Source organism: Diabrotica undecimpunctata, chromosome 5 (genome assembly GCF_040954645.1).
Source record: "Diabrotica undecimpunctata isolate CICGRU chromosome 5, icDiaUnde3, whole genome shotgun sequence".
Taxonomy (NCBI): Eukaryota; Metazoa; Arthropoda; class Insecta; order Coleoptera; family Chrysomelidae; genus Diabrotica; species Diabrotica undecimpunctata.
This window is the reverse complement of record NC_092807.1, coordinates 161,857,462-161,881,126: the sequence shown is the minus strand read 5'-3', so window position 1 is coordinate 161,881,126 and position 23,665 is coordinate 161,857,462. Positions and strand designations below refer to the sequence as shown.

General features: G+C 33.0%; 1 protein-coding gene across 2 annotated transcripts in view; it reads left to right on the top strand.

The window, feature by feature from the left end:
* Positions 1-18,689, top strand: part of LOC140442058 (carboxylic ester hydrolase-like) — a 58,769-nt gene extending 40,080 nt beyond the window's left edge. For both annotated transcript variants that reach the window (XM_072533116.1, XM_072533117.1), the window contains 4 exons: positions 8,576-8,748; positions 14,427-14,583; positions 16,268-16,388; positions 18,496-18,689. In XM_072533116.1, the coding sequence (XP_072389217.1) occupies positions 8,576-8,748; positions 14,427-14,583; positions 16,268-16,388; positions 18,496-18,685 (641 nt within the window). In that variant the 3' untranslated portion in view covers positions 18,686-18,689. The remainder of the gene's footprint in view (positions 1-8,575; positions 8,749-14,426; positions 14,584-16,267; positions 16,389-18,495) is intronic.
* The last annotated feature ends 4,976 nt before the right edge of the window (positions 18,690-23,665 follow it).

The following is a 23,665-nucleotide window of genomic DNA, read 5'->3' as shown; positions in this document are numbered from 1 at the left end:
ACTGGCACTTTTCATACAATGGGTGGAATAATTTGTGTGACGCCGTCTACAGCAGTAACAACTAAAAAATCAATTTCTCGATTATCTGAAATTCCCAAAGCATCTGATACTGGTGAATTTGGATTTCTGCCTTTGATTTCTTATGATAAAAGTAACGGCACAGGACTGAAAAAAGTATTTGTAGAAAAATTGCCCGATCTTGTTGAAAATTTGCAAATCGATGATCTAGATTTTTTGTGGTTGTTTTGTAAATCTTCAAATCCTCTAAATACGGAAGATTGGCTGGGTTTTATGGAATCACAGTCAAATTGTTCTGAATTCTCCGTAACTAAAGTCATTCCATTACCATTTATTAATGCACCAGCTACCCATGAAAATACTATTCTAACTGCATTAGTAGAATCTGCTGCACGTTGTGAAAAAAATAATCAGAAAACAGCTTTTGTGTCTTTTGACCAAACACTTTATTGGAAAGCTCGTGGTATCATTGCTAACGTTGACAAAAATAACGATCCTCATAATTTGTCTTCGGTTGTTGTAAGACTTGGCGGATTTCATGCACTGATGTCATTTTTAGGTGGCATAGGATACATTATGGAAGGTAGCGGTCTCAAAGAAGTTCTTACGATTTTTTATGCAGAGCTCTCTGCGGAAAAAGCGTTGAATGGTCATGCTTTTGCGCGCTCGATAAGAGGTCATCTTCTGGTTCAAAGCGTGATAGGAAGTCTTATTATAGATTATTGCAGTTTTACTGATTCTGATAAAGTTGTCTTACAAAACACTTTGAAGCTAATTAAAAATTCAGATTTCCATTTGAACTTTAAAACTATCGATTTTTCAAACTTAAAAATTGAATTTACGAAGGCTTTCAATAATTTGAAAAAAAGAGAAGCAACTGCTCAATATTTTGAGATGGTAACTATCGTAAAACAATTTTACGATGCTGAAAGATCGGGGAATTGGCAGCTTCATTTATATACTATACAACGGATGATTCCATATTTTCATGCTAGTGGCCATTTCTTATTTGCAAAGTCCTGTCATTTGTATTTACAGGATATGTACCAACTGCCAAATATAATGGATATGGTCGAGTACGATAATTTTTGCCATAAAGGTTGGTTCACTATAAGAAGATCTTCTAAATTTTGGTGTGGCGTATGGAGTGACATGACGATAGAACAAGTTTTAATGAGACCAATCAAGTTGGTTGGTGGTATTACTCATGGTAGAGGAATCACAGACAGCGTTGTCGCCAAATGGATTGCTGGCTCCATAATTTCTCTTGAAATATGTAAGGAAATGGAGAGATTTTGCATGACCAATTTCCAAACTTCCGAGCAACATGTTGAATGTCGACCATCTAGAATGCGTAGAGATGCCACAGATTTGGTTAAAATCAAAGAATTTTTTTCGACGCACGATCCTTTTCAACAAAGTGATTACGTAACATCTATTGCCTCGGGGGTCGTTGGAAATAAAAATATCAATTGCCATAAAGCTTTTGAAATTGGTACCAGTATACAAAATATAATAATTGGTAAAAATTTTAATGATGTCACTGCAAAAAGAAAGGATAAAGTTGCAAATCTGTTTTCACTAAATTCAAAAGTTACCATACATGATAGGACCATACCTATCAATCCTCTACTAATATTTCAAAGAATTTGTGCAAGCATTGAAAATAAGACTGATATGAAAATTAAGTTACAGTATGAACTGGCTCTATTCCCTCTGTCTTTATTTAATGAAGGTGGTATGCGTAAATCGCAAAAGTCTGCATTTTGTAGCTTATTTAATGAAATTACAGCAATAACGACAGATAATATTTTGCATATAATCGACGGCGGATACTTATTACAACCTTTCGTATGGGGTTCGCTTTCTAAAGTAGCTGAAATTCTCGGAGGATATGTGTCTTACGTACAAAGACATTATGCTAAAAACAGTATTATCGTTTTCGATGGATACGACTATCCTGGAATAAAAAGTTGTGAACGACTACGTCGAAATATGGAGGGTGTATCTGCACCGGAAATTAAATTAGACGTAAATACAACGATAAATATAAAGCAAAAAGTTTTTTTAACAGTTTCCAAAAATAAAGAGCGGCTAATACAATTATTATGTATGGAATTAAACAAAGCTGGGTATCGGACTAAAGTCGCAGAGGGCCTTGCTCATCGTAAAAACAGCTCTACAGCAGTACAGAAATGAACCAGAAATGAGTACAGTAATAATAGGTAATGACACTGACTTACTCGTGATTATGACTCAACTTTCTTCTCCAGACATGAATATATTTTTTGAGAAGAAAGGCGAAAAGGATAAATCCACACTTTATGGCTGTAATAGTTTTCAACACCCTCATTTAAGAAAGTACGTCGGCTTTTTGTACATTTTCACTGGATGTGATACCACTTCATGCTTTTATAATCAGGGGAAATTTAAATTAATTAATGCAAACGAAGAAACTCTTAGTTTCATGGATATTTTCTACAATTCCAAAGCAAGTAAAGAAAATATAATGAAAATTGGTTGTGAGGTGATTGTAGTTCTATATTCTACTGCAGTTGATATAAATTATAAAAAAAACACAACAATACACTTTCCTTAAATGATTTAAGATACTTACAATTTAACAGAAATATCGGTAAATCATCTTTTAAACTAGAAACTCTGCCACCAACTGAAGGTGCAGCCAAACAGCATGTTCTTCGGGTTTACTATCAATTACAAATGTGGTTAGGTAATAAGTTAGATGCTTGTGCCTATGGTTGGAGACAAACTGCCACTGGTTTTGAACCAATTTATACTTTAGATAATTTAATTCCCGAAGAGACATTAAAGCACATTACATGCAAATGCACCACAGGTTGCAAAACTACTAGATGTGGGTGCAGAAAACGTGGTTTGAATTGTACGAACTTGTGTATAAATTGTACTGAGGAAGAAGTAGAGGAGAAAATATGCTGCAACCTCGGTACAGTTACGTTTGATGACGACAGTGATTCTGAAGATGTATATTTATAGACTGACTTAATTCTTCTTCTTTGAGTGCCTCTCCTATCGGAGATTGGATATCATTATGGCGATTCTAATTTTATTAACTGCTGTTTTGAATAATTCGTTAGTGGTACAGCCAAACCACTCTCTTAAATTTCTCATCCAGGACATTCTTCTACGGCCTGGATATCTGCCTGGATATTATTACATCATTGATATAAAATGAAAAAAACATATGTTGATTTTCCGGGATTTTCCGAGATTTATGGGGGGTGAAAATTATGTCATCATTATTAATACTGCGACAGACTATTCGAGCAAATTAAAAAAAAGTAAGTATTTAGGGTGAATTTCAAATGGACTCAATTTTTCCGAGTTTTCCCATATTTTATAGAAGGTTTTTTTATTTTTTAATGTGAGCTTTTTTACCAGCTATCCAATGGTTGTACGTAAAAGTCTGTAGCTTGAAAAATATAGAAGTTATTACAATTGTTTATAAGTAAAAAACATACCCCTTTTTCAAACGTTTATTTTGTAAATAATTTCGATGAAAACTCAATATGCATTTAACTTCTGAGATAGTCTAAGCCTTAAAGAATCCTATGAAATTTGCTGAATGTGTCTAGCATCATGCATAGGGCAAGCTCAATAGTTTAAATAATTAGCCTCAGGGATAAACAAATTAAATAACTTATAAAATATTTGACTGATCGGGGGGAAATTTCGCACAAATCTAAAAGATGGTAATTAATTGATGTTTAAATATATTAATACCAATTTATTTTGTTAATAAAAAAATTAATAAAATTTTTAAATTAGTGCTAAAAAACTGCTTTTTTGCAAATATCTCTGTAAATTATTTATCAATTTTAATTAAAAAAACGGGAAAATAAAGATATTCTTGAGATAAAAAAATGACATAAATATTGTTTATTTAAAATATAAGGGAAAAAATTTATAGACAAAAAATCAAATTGTGGCCATAACTTATTGCTTAAAAAAACCCAAGGTAAAACTAGGAGTATCTTTTCATCTATTCATTATCTAGTACCCCCCACCAATGTCTTAAAAGCTTCAGATATCTGCGAAACATTTTACCACCTTTTTTTTTAACCAGACTGGGCGATAGTTTTACTTGGAGATTTTCAGCCTCAGATTCATTATCGTTATTTGAATTTATCATAACATTTAGTAAATCACAGGTTGAACACGTATCGCTTTTGGGCACCTTAAACCCTATGTTGTATTCTAAGTTAAAAATTCTTCGGTACCGATCCTCTTTAACTGGAATAATACTACGCTCTTTACACCATGCAATGTAGTAATCCTTATAGAGGCTTGAAATACAAGATCATGATTTATATAGACTCTGTTAGGATTAACGGTTCTACTATAATGATTAACATATTTAGGGATACTTCAAATGTGTTCGTGAACTGATTTCTACCATTTCTGGGGCAAATTTGTTCGATCTTTTGTGATGTTTACCTCTTTGACCTTTTTTTGGTGTTGCTCTTACTTTAGAAATTTGTTTTGAAATTAGTTTAATTCGCTTACTTGAGTTTTGTAGTCCTAGGTCCGGTAAAAACTCCTGTTTGAATATCTGCACATTTATTCCGTTTACTTTTACAAAATACAAATTTGTAAATGTTTACTTACCCTTTTCATCACCAAGATTCATCAGTTATACTGGAACTTGTATGCGGAGAATATTCTCGATCATTTACAGAATCGTCAGAGTCAAAATCCGAACCTGAACTACTGTTTTTTTCCATATAAAATAATTGTTGTTCATTCAATACTCTTCGATCACGTATCGCTATGCTGATTTTATTGTGGCTTATGACGTTCTTGCTTAAAATTTTTCCATGATTTTGCAAGTCGGCAACAAGGTCGATATAGCCTGGTGGTGACATCTATTGCCCAATAGTCGTCAAACTTCGTGGTTAAGACCATTTTATAGAGCCAGTTTAACTAAAATCTTCAAATTTCAAAAAATTGTGCTTAGGTCCCTTATTGCCCCGAGCTCTTCAATTAATCAGGTAACTAAAATTTACAGTTTAAAATGTTAGTTTATTGAAATAGTTAAGACTGGAAGGCGATACATCCCCTAAAAGCAAACAAAGGATAACACAAGAAATAAAGTCATTTATATCGAAAACAAAGATATACAAGAATAAAAACTAACAATTCAAAGAATATATTCATAAAATGGGCCGTATTGATCGCCAATATCCTTAAAAAGGATGAGGCATACGAAAAAGAAAGACAAATAAGACAGAAAAGAAAGATAATGTACAATGAATTGCAAGGGCTTTAAAACGATATATTATGTGACCCTAATTGCCATTAAAAAATGTTGAGGTGGTTCTAACCCCGGCTTAGGGGTCAAAGTAAAACATTCGAAAATACCGGAAACATGTGTTATCCTTTTTTATCAATTCAACATTGACGTGATAATAATAATGTGACAGTTATATAATAATAAATAATGTGGCAGTTCCTGAGAGTGACTCTGTTTCGTTTTCTTTCAGCCACCCTGTATAAATGCGGTCTTATTCGAAGATTAGAATAGTGTGAATTAAACCAGGATGCTTTTCTTTGTTAATTGACATTTGTTAAAACTTTAAAGCTGTTTTTAAGCTCCTAAGTACTTACAAACCTTATGTTGGTTAATCACTGTTAAAAAATTTAAAAATTGTTTAGTATATATAAGGCTATGAGAGCAAGAGTGGGCTAACCCCAAATATTGAATAATAGATTTACATGAACCAAGAATTTTTTTTTAAATTTTATAAAATTAAAATATGATGCCAAAAGGTCATTGTTTATAAATCATTAACTAATAACAAAAAAACTCGAAGATCTTGCAGTATATTTAACAAAAATATAAAAATTTAAGCTTTTTTTGTGGATTAGACCACTTTTGCACCAGTGTGCCCTTAAAAATTTTAATAGAAATGTGGATTAGACCTAGAGTACAATACAATTAAACAATATCAATGTTGAAAATATACTTTATTAAAAAACATAGTAACAAAAATACTTAATCTTCATCGTTAATGAACTCTTTTTCTTGCTGTATAGTGGATCTTATTGTTCTGGTGCTTGTGTAAAATCCATGATGTAAAGGAGGTATAAATGAAAGTAATTCCAAAAGATCTTTTTCTTTTGCTTCGGTTATTGGACGTCCATCGGGATAAAGATAATCCAGCTGATTTTGTCCTCTTTTTGACATCTAGTGAGTAAAAGAGAACATCTGTATTATTGCTGTATTTGTAGTAAATTGTAAATGGATTTGTTTTCTTGCATTGCAACCGCTGAATCTGTAACGATTAGACTTTTTGATTTTTGTGTATCAAGTTTGCAATTTGTTATATTTCTTTCTAACTTCTTAGTAGAATAAAAATCGTTTTCTGTCATCTTTATTACCGTAAAATGTGCTTTCTTTCATGTAGGTGCTATTACCTTTATCCAGTCGTCAGGTACGTAGATATCTTTAAAAAAAATTTTTTGCTTACTTATTACTCTGAAATCTTGGTCACAGGTAAGGTAAGAATGTCCGCTGACTAAAAACTTATGATCAATATTTTTCACCACAATATCAGGAAGTGACACAATAAATTCGCAAAGGACAGTCATTTTAATGTTACAGTTCTGTCCTCCGCATTTATCCGAATATAGTACAGTATACTCCCTCTATAACGAACACGGTTATTACGAGGTTTCGCTTATAACGAGATACATTAGATGTCCCGTGAAATTTCTATTGAACTATAACCGTCTATAGCGAGGCAAATTTGGTTATAACGAGAGAAAATAAGATCCAAAAACGTGTTTTTTACGTTTTTAGTCCGGTCGTGGCTATAAATAAATACCTTTTCAAACAGCCCCTCAATAAACTTAACTGCAGCCCGCAATAAACTTCTTTACAATGAATAAATACAACTGTTTCACATCTTTAGAAAATATATGACAGAATGATACTGGACCATTTAAAGCAGTTAAAAATAACAGAGTTCTTAAAATTGCAGAAGCAATAGTTTATGTTATCCTTGAAAATACGATTTATACATTATGTAGTTGGAAAAAAATATAAGTACAGCTTTTCTGTTTTAACGTATATCATTGATAATAAAAGTAAACAACTCTTTTATGTTTTAATATATTTCATTGACAATAAAAGTAAATAACTTTTTTTCAAAAACGCCATTCAAACAATATTTATTAGCATCTTATATTGCTCCGAATGGCTTCACTATAGGAAGTTAATGGTTTAGAAAACTACAGATTCATATGTATGCACAGTATTATGATTGTCTGATATAACGAGATCGGCTTATAACGAGGTAATTAGTCTGTCATTTCAGTTCTCGTTATAGAGGGAGTCTACTGTATTACATTTTTTGTTGTAACAACATTTTTAAAATAATGCAATAAGCAGGATCCTATTTCTTGAGGTCCTCGTGATGCTTGTGTCTCGTTCCAAACATACATATGAGCATTATTAGTAGCCAAATTATGGACTCCTAAGACGTAAGTCCACAACTGGCGTTTATAGTAAGAAATTCCAGTGCTGGTAACTGGTGTGGACAACGTTCGCATCAAGTCAAATGCAATCACTGTAATTTCTTCAGGATTTTGTTTTGCATACTCTGCATCTTGTTTCATACCACATCTAGCACGGTCTGCTCTTCGTTGGTGAACCTCTAGTGTTACTTCAAATTCACGTTTTTCTGCTTTAACTGTTGATAACTTTATTTTATTGTTATACAAATCACATTTTTTCCACGAATCCGTAATTGGTGCATGGAATCCAATATTAAATTGGGTATTAAATATTTTTCGAAATATTTGGAATGAGACAGGATTACTAGTATGTTCTCCTTTGTAAAAGTTATAAAGGATTCCGAAACTTAAACCTGGTGCAAAATAACGTCTATGTTCACTTTTATGCCTCGTATAATGTGATTCGTATGTGGGAAATTTGCTAATGAATTCTTTACTAAAAACAACACTTACTCACCGCCTCGTTACTGAGAATAACAAACGCAGAACACATAGGTAGATACCGTGTACCATAGCGCATCTCCAAGAGCAAAGAGAGGATACGATTAAAAAGAAAAGGACTGCACTACACGGTCTAATTTTCACCTTAACGCAAACATCTATTCACTGGAAGGTTAGATTGTGTGATAGGTACCCTTGATTATCACTTAAAACCGGTCTATCCTACAAAGAGGATGGTTAGCCCACTCTTGCATTCTTTTACGTATTTATGTATTGAACAATTTTGGTGTATTGGTCAACTTCGTGGGTTAGCCCATTCGTGTTTTAAAATTTTTGTTATTTTCTATAATGCAAAATCACCTTACTAGAGAGATTTATGTTATAATATACGAAAATGTTGGTTAGACCGGATTTGCTTTAAAACTTTAGGTCGTTAGAAGTGATTGCAATCTATAACTCAATTATCAACAAAATGTTGGTTAGCCCACTCTTGCTCTCATAGCCTCAATATGTATGTTAATATCTAGCAAACAGTACCATTTTAAATTATATTTTTTAGTTCTAAATCTTGTAAAACGGATATCGGTGGTTTTTGATATAAGTCCAGGTTCACTACCCAATGGTTTTAAGGGCTTATCAACAATAAATAGTAGTAAAGTTGGAAGAAGAATTAGAGATAAGTATGTACAGTCAAAGTCATTTGGAACTGTGACGTTCGAAGAACTGTGTAACGTAAGTAAATTAAGCTTTCTTTCTCGTTATTTCCACTTCTTTATTTTTCGTCCCTCATCATTCCTGCTCTTCCTAAAAATTTTTTTATTCTATATATATACGGGATTAGGCAGCTAATATAATATAATTTTTAATTATTGATTTTATTGGTTAAATTTCGTTTTGAAAACCTTGCCTGTGAGAAGTTGATTATAGTTAGCGGTCTTGTTGCTACGCTGGTGTCCTGCGATAGAATAGAAACAGCAACGAAGGTCCAAACGAACAAATAAAAAGATAGAAAGAGACAACGGGAGAATTAAGACAATACACTAAGAAATACCTATAAGTACCTATAATATAGTATAATACCTACCTTATATAGTAGAAGCCACATTTAGAGTGCAGTATTGGTCTTACGGCGCTCAGCGATGCCGGTCATGTCGGCACAGTGATAGGTGTGTGGTAGTTTGGCGATAGATTAAGAAATCCGGACCGTACGCGCTTCGTTTCAAAAATCTTTACTCATTAATTTAACTGAGTTAAATAAAAGAATAAACAAAAAAAAAAACAAATTAATTCTATAAAAAATGCCTGTATACATAAAATATCTACTACCTCGTAAATACTTATATACACATATTACAAAAAAATGCAAGTAGTTTACCTTATACAGCAGGATAAATATATATACATAAAATACACAAAAAGATCTTAACTAAAACGTACTGTATGTACAGTACTAAAAAAACTAAAAAGCATTAAATCGCCTATATTAATTATCACCGGTTCAATATCTTCCTGCAAATCGTCCACTGCAAACATTTTTTCTTTTACTTTCTTGACCTGGTTCACATAATTATGCCACTGCTCTTTAGATACGTGGTGGTAAGCTTCTTTTATCAACCGTTTTTTTGAAAAACGGTTGATAAAAGAAGCTTTTTCAAAAACCACATTGGTTTTCAAAAACCAATGTGGTTTTTGAAAAAGCTGGTGGGTCCTTATCATCCTTCACTTTGTTCATTATGCTGTCGACGATTGGTGGTATGTTTTCCCAAACAAATCATAGACAATTTTCCTTATTCGAGGTTTCACTTCCTCATCGTAAGTATTCTCACGTAAATTGGGTTGGAAACTGTTTTTCTTCCTTTTTGGTATCGGTTTCAGTGCAAACACTCACACTGCACAATTTCTAAACTTTTCCCACAGTAGTAGTCAAGCTGTCACCAGTTTTTCAAGTTCAGATAATAGTTCAATACATGTAACACCACTCATTTTACTTGCACATTAAGAGTCATACTCTATTTAAAATTCATGAGAGAATTTGCGGAAATGAAATAGAACTGAGCTTTCATAGTTTTTGCCAACAAGTTTTTTGTCTAATGGCCAGTACCCAAATCGACAAAGACACATGTTTGTTTTGCCTGGACAATGGGGATTAAAACTGATTCGCTGTGTGTACAATGAAGGCTATTAAAAATTCATAAATATAGATAAGCTAGCGACAATGAGTTTTTGATATATTTTACTTTATTTATAGCATTTTTCTTCATCTTATTGTTTAGTTCGACAATGTATCTCTATTATTTATTCATCCATGATTGAATCATGCTTTAGTTGAAACAATAATGATAGTCTTTTATGCAACCGTAGGCAATTGTGCTCGCGTATATTCCAGTGCTGTGATTCTTAATCCGGTCCTGATGCGCCGCTCGGGGCAAACCGGCAACGTGGTCGGCCGTTCTCCCGTAAGAAATGCATCACCTATTATACCTGCATTGCATTCTAACTGTAGCTTCTACTATAGATGATGTGAAAGAAATAATGGCTGAAGATAAGACGATGCGCAGAGAAAACGAAGAACTGAAGAAATAAATTAAAACAATCAATCAACAATGATACAGTTCGTATCGAGACTCCAAACCGAGCGGACGATTAAAATGTTTCTTTATCACCGTGCGATCGGTTTCTCGAATTGAATAGATAAATGTTAATGTGAAGGGATCAAAATGCAATCAATTAATAATAGACTTGAAAACAATAAACTCATCAAATCTTTCTAAATTTAAAAACAATTCACTAATTTTTTTATAATGTTTCCACCGGGGAACGAACCACGATTTGACAACTATATAGTTAGCCAACAAATGCAAAATGTAAACAGCCAGTCAATATCAATCCAGTGTCCATCAAACCAAATAAATTGTTACCCACTAATACAAATTTCAAACAACACGCAGGGTTAACAACAAATCAACAATATACAGGGATATCCAAAAACACCAGGTATGTACAATATGCAAATAAACCAACCCACAACATCTTCCACCAATATGATAATCCCCCAAATCAAGAACAATATATAAATCAACAAAACGCGCCATACAACACCAATATAAATAACACAAATAGACAGAAATACTATAGACTGTTATCAACATGCGATGATGAACCAGAAACTACGAATGTGCCAACAAAAAACTTATGGCAAGTAGTTAAAACTACCAAACGCAGGAAAATCAGATCAGATGTAGAAGCAGACAAAGAAGATGATTGAACAAATATAATACCTAACGGATACCCAAGAAAATGAAACCAATCAAAATGAAATAGCGCCAAGAAAACCTAAACCATCACTAATATTTGTTTACGGTGTAAGCAACTATCCAGAAATGAGAAACAAATTTACAAAAATAGCTAAAGCTGAACAATACGAAATCAGGACTATGGAAAATATTACAGATGAAAATCAGAAAATTAAAAAGATATATGAGAGAGAACAACATTATTCATCACATTTATCAACCAAAGAAAAAAGAGCCTACAGAATAGTAATTAATTATTTTCACCATTCACATGCAACAGAAGATATTAACGAAGAATTGGCAAAACTTGGTCAGAAGGTAAGAAACATCGTTAAAGCTAAACATAGGATTACAAAAGAGCCCGATTACAACACTGCAATATACCAATTGAACCACCCATAAAAAATAAAAAAATATCATCCAATGTATGAGATGCCAATTATATGGCCATTCAAAAACATATTTTAATAGACCATATGTATGCGTGAAATGTGGAGGGCAGCACAGTACAGAAAGCTGTAAAAAGAACAAGAACACACCAGCCACATGTGCATTATATTTTTTGTAACACGGATTGTAACCAAGTACAGTAGACTCGCGATTATCCGAGCTAATTTGGAACCGCGCATACCTCCGATACCGAAAAACTCGGATAATGCGGAGATCGGGTATTTGCTTAAAATAGATGAAAATTCAAAAGATATGACGTATGTAATTAGTTTATTATGTAGAACTGAAGTATGTAAACCTGTATACATAGTACATAGTTAAAATATATAGATAGGAAAACACTAGGATAGGATAGGAAAAAACTAAAAAAGTATTTGATAGATTTCTGTGTCAACTTCTGGCCTCGTTTTGATGCTGCGATGTTGCGCCAACGCTGAAGATGAAGGACATCGGTAAGGGTTGACTCTTCCTGTGGCTCAATGTAGGCGAGGGCAGCTCCAATCGCCTTCAATCCTTCGGAGTCAGATATTTTCTCGATTGTCTCATCTGTGCCATCCTCAGTGACATTGTGTAGGTTAATAACCATGTCGGCGATAGTATCATCAGTCAGTTCCACTTGTTGATCTTGCATAATCCACTCGTTGATGTCTTCATCATTTATCGGCTGTTCCGGTGGTAACTGATTAGCGAGGTCTGCTATTTCAGCAATACAGTTATTGTTAACTTTTCCATCACTTTTTGCTTCAATTTGAAAAAGCTTTCGCCATGACTTTTGCAAAGTTGTTGTTCTCACATCATCCCACGCTGAAGCTATCCAGTAATACATATCCTTAACGGTGATCTTTTTAAGGGCTGCTGTGATAGTCATTACCTCATCCAACCAGGTCAACAACACTCGGAGAAGCCTTCGACGATAGTTCCGTTTCATAGCCTCTAAAACTCCTTGGTCCAGAGGTTGAACGAGAGATGTGACGTTTGGTGGCAAGAAAACAGCTTTGATGTCACCGCTAGCCACCAAACTTGCATCTGGACGAGATGGCGCGTTGTTCAAAAGAAGAATAGCTTTTCTTGGTAGGTTTTTCTTTTTTAAGTAGCCCTAAACAACGCAAACGAACTCCTAAAAAAAAACCAATCTTTAAAAATTTGGAAATCCATCCACGTACTATGTTGATTCCTGTACATGGTAGGTAGGCAGTTTACTTGAATATTTTTAAAAGCCCTTGGATTCTTCGATTTTTCAATAAGTAGAGGTCTTAATTTTAAGGATCTAGAAGACACATCAAAAGAGTTACTCGTTCTTTGATTTTTTTTGTATGCACGTGCAGTTTTTTTACTTTGGGTTGTCAGTGTTTTGGTTGGAAGCATTCTGAAATTGATACCTGTTTCATCACAATTGATGATTTAGTCTGAGGTGAAGCCATGCTCTAAAATGAGATCTCTCAATTTTAAATTAATCGGCTCAATTTCAGATGAATCGGCCGAAAGTTTTTCACCCGAAATGTTCAGTTGTCGAGTTGTCTTCTTCCATCTGTCGAGCCAACCATCACTTGCAGTAAAATGTTCCTTGCCATCCTTAAACCGTTTGTGAAACACGACAGCCTTAGCTTGAAGCATGGGGCCACAAGTTGGACTTCCCACCCCTCGAAGATTAGAAAACCATAAAAATAAGGCTTCAGAAGTCTGTTGGTATTCTCCTTTCTTCAAAGTTTTCCTAAATAAATCACTTCCACCACTCACACTTTTATTAACCCATTGTTCAATATCTTTTCGTTTACGTCTCCAATCTCCCACAGTCACTTCGCCAACATCTAGGTCAGCAGCAACCTTCTTTACTGACTTACCCTTATCTAAGCGTTTTATAGCACTTAACTTTGTTTCTAAAGAAAACACAACTCGTTTACGTTTTAAACTCATATTACACTTCAAGTAATGTAGTTAGAAACTACACAAAAAGAATACATGACTGAACTTGTAAGAGCTTACAGTCGGACGAACCGAACAGCTAGCTTAGATGACTGAAACTGACGGGTGGGGAGTAGGTGGAGAGGCGGCCAGTACAGAGAACAATCGAATGTGTGTTCGGTTATTCTATGGCCAGTAGAAGCATAGTGGCTAGAACAATAACACTCGCTAGTGACTCATCTCTTCAGCGTACCAACAGCCAGCTCACACGCTTTCATTTGATCTCGTTCTCTAAACTGATTTATTACATAATTTGTTCTTTTCAATTACTACTTCGGTTAATTCAGTGGCTCGGCTAATCGGGACTCAAATAATCGCGAGTCTACTGTAGGTACCTATAGACCAATAGATAAATCGCTTTTTCACAAATACCTACGTTTACTTTTGACAATTTACGATTTATAAATGATTTACCCTGTATTAAGCAATCTAACTTAAGAAGAACATTGTTAAGCAGGTCAAGACTCACAAAGGGTTGTAGCGCCATTAGAAGAAGAAGAAGAAGCAATTTAACTTGATTTTAATACTTTGTTTCTAATAATATTTCGTACTATTGCCAACGATGTGTTCTGTCAATCTGTCATCGAAAGAATAAATTTAAGAAGTACTAACATCACACCTGCATCAAATGTCTGCATACCCTAGTTCCTTCATCAGAAGTTATTTAAAAAAAAAAATTTAAAGTAGGTACCGATTTATTTTTAGATTCTGTCAGATGCTCTATATACAAAACCAATTATGGATGCCGCACGTGCTTTATCACCCTATACTTCAGTGTATCTATATATCAATTCTAAACCCAGTTTTATTATTAAAGGAGTTCTAATATATTTGGGATATCCTATACTGCTAAATACTAAAGGTAAGCCATATTTAATGTAAATTATTAGTCCAGTCGTCAAAGAGTTGACCCCTAAAAATCATACAATCAAGCTGAATTTTGTCGAGAATATTAATTTTTTGCACCAAAAAAGATGCAAAGAAGTGTACCACTTTTACCCCCGGGCTTCCCCTTAAAACCCCCCTCGCAGGGGGGAAACGCAAATATAAATATTTTTAGTTAATAATAGTTAGTGTGTTTATAATAACACAAATTGCATTGGTATTTCTTTTGATCGTGATGCCGCTTTAGGATATTTTGCGCGTCAAATAAAAATGAATATTTCCTTTTTGCTTAGTTTATACCGAGTTAGGCGAATGATGTCACTCGACGATGGACCACGATAGGAGTCAGTTCATTATTTGAGATTGGAAAGAGATAGCTTTCTGCGTGTAGTCTTCAAAAGCCGGCAATTTTTTTTAAGTTGAGAGGTGAATTTGGGCTCAAGATGCAATTTGGCAGTTTTTGTTGAGTTAATCACCGATTGTTTATGCTGTGCCTTATGTGGGAAATTTGTAAGACGGCGTTTCCAACCATTTGAGAGGTCCACGTGGTTTGAAGAAGAAATTGAGTGGCCGAGTTTTGAAGATTGCAGTTTGTTGTCATCCAGGATAATCCGAAGCCCGAATCAGTGTCTAACTTCCCAAAACTTGTCTATTTTGTGTTCCATGGTCACCCTAGACCAATTCCAGTTTGTGTGGGGCACAGTTGTGTCACAGAATAAATAACAATCTGAACAAGTTGAAGTTTGTCAGGACACGATCGCCATATCTTAGACGGAAACATAGACTCGAATTGAGAAATTTGTGACAAGCTACAACAGAACTATAATTTAAATTTTTAAAGATTAATAATTTAGCACATTTGAAATAATTTAATGTAATGTATAATGTCTGTTGTTGCCGTAAATAAATTAAACCGGGTTAATTTGTCTATGCACACCAGATAAAATGTCACTGAACAGTTCCGTTTATCCGAAATCGTTACAAATAGCGCCCAACCTGTACGGTTTGTTGATAAATTTTGTTAATATGATTTGTATTAACTGTTGATGTGAAGTAGTAATAAATATGTAATGTTTCTCTCTGAACCAGGAGTTGTAGAACTATTTCCTTTAAAAAGATTTTCACTCTTTAATATTTTTTAGGAAAGAAAAGCCTTTCCTTCTATCCAGCAAGAGGATGCTTTTAAACGGCGTCAATTTCAAATAGTTTAAGAACCTTCTTGTGTTTTGTTGCCCAGGAAATCTATGTAAGTATATTTTTAATTTTTTTCTTTGTAGTTACCCCTCCTAATCTCTTATTTATTCCTCCAGCCCTGTAATTGCTGTCCCCCACTTTTAACCCCGTATAAGTGATACCCAATGTGATATACAAATTTTATCGTTACAAAAGTGGTAAACTTTTTTGGATGTTTTTTGAGGTCCCAAAATTAGTATCCTCGGCAAAATTCAGCTTGTTCGTACAATTATTAGAAGTTGAGTCGAATTTTCGTCTCTGACGACTGGAGTATATGTACCTATATGAAAATTACATTTTATATTACATTAAATACATACATTACATCATATGTTAAAGCAAACTGAGTTGTCAACTAATATCACACTAAAAACTCACCCTGTGTATATATCAAATGGAATCGTTTAACAAAGAATTATAATTTATAGGAGTGATCCACGGAGAAGATGTGCCCATTATTTGGAATTATCGTAATTTTAGTTCACCATCAGATACATACACGATAAAAAAAGTATTTACCAAAATGTGGTCTAATTTTGCAGCAACAGGGTGAGCCTTTATGAAATATTTACTATCGATATATTAATATCTTTAAAAACATAACAATTTTTTAACAATTACGATTACTGAACAACAAAAAACAGCACATTTTCTTTCAAAGTCCATTCTCTACCCTTAGGAACATTTTGACAGATTTATTGTCGGAAACATAAAACACTAAAATTCTTCTCACTATTAATAGCTCAAAGACTTACTGCGATTTCCCACATACTTTGTTCCATTTTAAGCACGTGATTCACGTAGTTGTTCAACTTTTCTGGAGTAACTTAACTATGACCTTCACACTGATCACGTTTATGCCACTTCTGAAAAAAGTTCACAATAGCCCAATATTGGAAAATTTCACGGAACGATTTTCAAACACGTTTTAGTAGGTAGGTACTAAAAAGGTTTTATAAAAAAAATTGAATTTAAACTTAAAAAAAGTAGAAGACATTTATCGAGATAAAATTTTTCCAAATTTAATTAAATTGTTCAATGGTTTCTTGACGAGATTTATTTTTATATATAAATGTAAATATATATATATATATATATATATATATATATATATATATATATATACATATATATTGTTATGATATGTAAAATCGAGAAAAATATTGGTTTGTTTAAAAATATTTCAAAGTTCAAAAACATTAAAATAATTCAGATAAGTAGGATAATAAACAACAAACATTTCAAAGAAGGAAAGTTATTAAATTCTTGGATTACCTGTACTAAACAAAATGTAAGCTATACATAAATTATTTCTTTGTTATACTTGAGTGACCCGCATAATTTTAAGTGAAATCCAAAGACAATTGAAACGGGTTTTCCAAAATACATTAATGCAGTGATTAGAGACAAATAGAAGAGATTTTAGAAAGAAGTTTTTGTTAGTTTTTAAGAATTATAGAAAATATTATTTGTAAATAAGTTTTAGGAAATTTTATAATTATAGGTAAAAATTTGTTTGTTATCGAAATGAAAAAATGGGGGAATTGTGACGAGTTTTGATTGGCGGAGATTGAAAAAGGTGGGATAAGTATGTAGGAAAAAGTTTAGCAGGATTGAGGAGAGAGAAAGGAGAATCAGTTGGTTTCCAAGTCTGTAAGACGAACAGTGATTGTTCTCTGGCTGTTCCCGAGATGTAGCAAACAGTAGTGTTGAATGTTAGTGAGTTTTTGTGGAGTTAGTGTATCTGACAAGAGCTGAAGCAGCAAAATATTGTAAGTCATATTTTTCTACTTATATTCCAAGAGTCACTGTTCAGGCCAACGAGAGATTCAGTTTATCGTAAAGAGAAGATATTCCAAGAGTCATTTTTCACTCGGGCCAACGAGAGATTCAGTTTATCGAGAGGAGAAAGGCTATCATAATTTGAATGATTGTTGCTTTTGAAGGAGATCATTAAGGACGATATACTTGCAACAATCTGTTGTAAGATTGCTGATTACATAGGGAGCGGTTGAGAGGAGATAATACAGTCTACAAGGAACAAGGATTTGGACCACTCATCATCAGAGAGAGATATTTTTGTTTTCTGCAGTTTTTTTTCTTTTATTGATAACACAATTTTTACACGTAATTTAGAAAGGATATAAATATTTTGATTAGGAGAGTTAGAATAGTTTGGGATTTTGAGTTTTCAATTAATATTGTTTGTACCATTAATTTTGATTGTTCACGTACGGAGAACAAAATTTTGAGAATCCTTATATGAGATTTGTTTATTGAAAACTTTTGAGTGTGAATTATTTCATTATTTTTATTTCAATATATAGTGTTAGATCATATGTGTTTTTTATTATTCCGGTATTCTCTGGACCTTACCTTTCACATGTAATAGCATAGATATTGAAGCACGAATTTAACCCTGAGATAAAAGAATTAAAAATTGTGATAGAGTCATAATCATATCATTTAAATAATTTTAATTAATCAAAAAAATTAATTAGCTAATTATTACTTGGCGCACCAAGACTTTAAATATCACAATAATATATATATACATATATATATATATATATATATATATATATATATATATATATATATATATATATATATATTATAAAGTGTAAGTGTATGCTTATTTTATGTTTATTTGCAGAAATCCAACACCCGGTAATGATCCAGTTTTAATAAATATAACATGGCCTCCAATAACTGATAACAATAATATACCTTACTTATCGTTAGGAGAGGAAATAAAAATCAAATATAACTACAGAAAGAAATATATTGATTTTTGGGATAATTTAGAGAAGGAAGTGAAGTATAAAGATATGTTACTAAAATAAATAAAAAAATCATAAAACTATAGTCTTTATTTTGGAATTCAGGTTGGAAATATTTTGACAGAATCATTGTCGGAAAACAACACAGAAACGAGTACTTATCAATGTCAATATATCTCAGTTTAATCTGTCAACTAAAGTTGACATTCGAGAGATAGATAATGAGAAAAGTATATCTCCTGTTCAATAATTTTAAGTTTTCTTACCGTCTATTAAAAATATTAGTGTATGAAGAGCATACTGTAAAAATGGATATATTTGATTCGGTTAGTATATATGAAATAATTGCTTCCGAGCAAGTGAACTCAGCTTTTTCTCCAGTTTTCAACTTTCTGTTGATAATTCAGTTGTACTGTGACTATTGGACCAGCAACTTTCCATTTAATCGCTAAAATTTCTTCGGATAAAACTAAAAACTCCATACCACCCCTTAGCATTTTGTTATTTTTAAATTTGGCTACGTTTACCCGATTGGCCATATCGGTTCCTAAACATGGAAAATTTAGGATATTTAGTAGGTTGAACGAAGTGAAAAATCTATCAAAACATAGACGCACATCTGGTGACCGTATGGTGTTGGCTAGAGCTTCAACAACTTGTTCTCCTAAAGTTCCAGTGGTTAGTGTGGATTCTTTTTCCGCGTAAATATTGAAATTCTGTATATATATATATATATATATATATATATATATATATATATATATATATATATATATATATATATATATATATATATATATGTATATATTGTGATTTGTGAAAGAATCACTTCGTTGCCACATTTTTATACTTCTTTTTACTGGCTTCATAGAAAGATACTGCTTCAGGGCAGATCTTCCCTGTTTCTTTCAAACAAGAAACCACTTCATCGATGTAGTATGTTTTTGATGTATAACCATTTCTTTCAGGATTATTATAGTAGGACTTAGATAGCAGGAATAAACAGCGATCTCTTGAAATAGAGGGAAATTTTTATGAGGGAATTCAAAAGTGATTCGTTTTGTGACCAGTAGTGTGAGATAGATAGTACTTTATTGTAGCACATAACCATAGTACAACCAATCACTGTCATCATTTCGTATATATCTGTTTTTTCGTGTTTAATTTTATATTTCTGTTTTTTGGAAGCTCTGCTATTCTTTGGTTTGTATAGGAAGCAATATGCATAAATAAACTACGCGGAAATAATTTAAAAAATATATCAACAGAACGAGTACCTTTATCAATATTTAGTATTTTCGCGGATGGGAATTTCTTTTCTCGGACAAAAGTTTGTATTTGGTAAATTCCATTGTGCAGTCAATCCATTCCTTTCAGATTTATCTTCAGATATTTCTGCGTTATCAAAAATTTCTTCGTCGAAATCAGTAATGTTTACATTCACACGGTCAGGAGTATTCTCAGGTACTTTATCAGAATCTGAGGCAGAATCGTCACCAGGTACATAATCAGACTCTGAGGCAGCATAAGGTTCTTCCTCGGATTCATTTTCAGCAGTATTTGAGAGGTTTTCAATTTCTTCTTGAAGCTTTTTGTGTTAGAAAACGTCTACGCGCCATAGTAAGCCTGCAACCAAACAATACGAATGGGATAAATACGACCCGGTATAAACTAATACTGGAACATTAGAGTCCCGTTTAGAAATTATGGTAAAATCGATGAAAACAATATCAAAAATACAATACATATCACTAACCTGTGTTAATCAGCAACTAACTTATATATAATCGGTTAAAAAACAGAGTAACCACTTTTTCTTTAACTAAAATTTTTATATTTATGAGTTGTTGATGCACGTGTTTAGTTAATCAATTTATTGGTTACCGACGTGATATGTAGGTTGCATACTATTAGGTAATGAGTAAGGAATGTCTAAAAATATGGATGCATTTAAAAACCATGGGCTTTGGGGACAGATTTTTTGAAATCCGCTGGGACATATATGTCCCCAGAGTAATGAAAGGGTTAAGGGGAAACCGATATAGAACACTAAAAATTCTTAAAGACTAGAAGGTCGGAGAGGCGTAGGAAGAAAACTGGTTTTTTACTTGGATACCAAGTTTAGCATAATTATTGTAGCAGATCGTGAAGCGTTCGTAATGGTGATCGACAACGTCGGACAAATCTGATATGGCACGTGAAGAAGGAGGAAGCAAGAAAAGTTATTCGTTGAGCAGGGATAAAAACAGTTCAAACAACTAAAATCGCACAATTGCTACAGACAAATCTAGGAATAGTGGTAAATAAAAAAAGACGCATTTAATTTTTACTTAACTTTAATTTCATGAGTGTAATTTATGCACATTTTATAAAAAATCTAAAAACATCTTCTATTATGTATATATGTATTTTAAGCCCAAGTCTGTAATTAAATCGTAATATTCAAAAATTCAGTTTTCTTTTGTATCGCTGCTTTAAAAAAATATGTCAAAGGAAATTTTTCAGCAATGATGCCTTGATCTTAAACGCGAATTCATAATACGAGCCTCGTGATCAAATGAAAGTAAGCTAGCTGAAATCCTTTGTTCCTAGATTCTGGTCTCATGGAATCAGACAGTGAGACAGATAATTGATACCTTTACCAGTTAAGATGATACCAGCGTTGTTTCGTAATTGTTACTTTTAAATCTTTACGATATAAACTTTTTAAAAATGATTATTGATTATAAGAAGTCAGTTATTATTTATTCCGAAACATTGAAAGGTTAAAAAATGTTAAAATTAAAAATAAATAAAAACGTACAGAATTTTTGAGTATTATTTTTCTAATTTTCGACCAATAAATATATAAGGTGGTAACAATACGGTAATACCAAAAGAAAAATAAATTACAGAAATGAAAACAAAAGTCAACCAGAAAAATATCTGCGACGTTTATAAAAATATAAAATGTCATCTTTCCTATAATTGAAAATTAATTCCTTATAGATAAATCTACAAACATTATAAAACGAGTTGTAGACTAAAAGCTAGCGACGAACTGCTCTCTTCCGCGACCGATCTAAATAAAATCTCACCCACTTTGTCGGGAGTTTTAAACTAATTGCAAGATCGTTAGCTTTTAGACATACATTGAAAAAAATAGTCATTTACAAAAATTATACCAATAATGAGTCTCTCCTAAATAGAAATATATATCTTTTACAGTCGGAGATTTATATAAGCAAATCGGTACTCAGCAAAACAAGATTATACATTTTTAATGATTAGGTCACTTTAGCTGTTTTTTGTTCCCACCACATTTAACACAGTACTTTGTTAAATTTCAACGAATTAATCATTTTCAAGTGGTAGCAAGTAGGTACTCTTCACCTTACCAAAAATTAATACGCGCTCCGACCTTCGTGTGCTTTAGGTTTTTTTGAACCAAAAAAACCAGATGCAAATCCCAGTAATATCCAGCTCAAACCTCAAACTCCTTCCATACATCCCCACCATCAACAAATTCTCGCATAGGCTAGCGTGGTAGTATATTAGTCTTTCTCGAATGAGTTTTCAAGATAGAGAAGAATGAACGGTGCTAAAAATCCCTCGATACCATCACGCTCTCAAAGACAACAACCATTGTATATACTAATACCAGGACTATGTTACTGAAAGAAAAAATTATAGGGTCCCAAAAAAACTATGACATGTTATTGGTATTAGTGAGACAAGAAGAAAATGCGAAAGGCCCTGACATTATGGTCAGGGCATTTGTTAGACTACCATTTGAAATAAAATCCAGAATGACCAGAGTCCTCGTTGACATTAGAAAACTGAACAAGAGGTATAACCTAAAAATAATTTAGGACTACCCTCCAATATGTTCGCACAGCGATGACGAAGTGGAAGATATTGCAAGTGAAATGACTAATTCAAAAGCTCACCATGAAATAATAGTTACAATGGATGTCGAACAACCGGACAATAAATTACGCATATTAATGAGTCTTTTAGAAAGATAGTACTTAGTACTATATCTATATTGGCGCCAAACGTATCTGACACCACCATTCCATATCCTGCTTGCTACGTGGAAGTAGAAAAAGATTCTGAGGGGGATAAAAATGGTAAAACAGCTGAGAATAAAAGGATGTGATAAGTTTCAACTAATGAACCTAATGAGTCAATAATTAAAGATGTTTCTACATAATCTAATTCTACATAATAAGTGTAGAAAATGTGAACTAGATCTAAGCGAACTACAAATGGGCTTTCAAGAAAGTTTTGGAACCAGAGAATCTTTGTTTGCGCAGTGTCCTACTGAAAAAGTGCCGAGATCAGGGAAAGAAGTTTATTTATGCTTCAAAAGTTACGCCAAAGCATTTGACTGTGTTGAACATTGTGCACTATTAAATATTCTAGAAAGAAAAGGATTATACTTCAAAGATCTAAAGATCTTCAGTACCTATATGAACACCAGATAGCAATAATATTATAGTTTGAAAATCTAGTAACAAAAGCTGTTCCAATGAAACGTGAAATGAGACAGGGTTGCGTACTGAGCCTTACGCTATTTAACATATCCTTTGAGGTTGTATTCCAAAAGGCACTTGAAGGTATAAAGTTGGCATTAAAGTAAATGGTAAAATAATAAATATCTTAAGGTATGGCGATGACACACATATAATTGCAGACTCCTGAAGACCTACAGCGCCTGCTTAATAAGATATCAGTTGAAGGAGACCTAAAAATGAACACTGCAAAAACGAAAATATTAGTGGAAAACCGGAATTCGAACAAACCAGTGCACATAAATGTATAAGATACCCAAATAATCAAAGTCTCTAAGTTTAAATACCTGGATCAGTGAAGATTTAAATCCTGTCTTGGAGTGGCCAGGGCAAACGTATTGAAAATGTAAAGCTTCTTATGCGATACGCTCACTAGATCTGCAATTTGGTAAAGTTCTGCATATATTCCATAGTTATAAGGAGTTGAAGCATGGACGCTAAAAGTTGCCAGTTTGAACAGAGTTGAAGCATTTGGAACCTTCGTCTA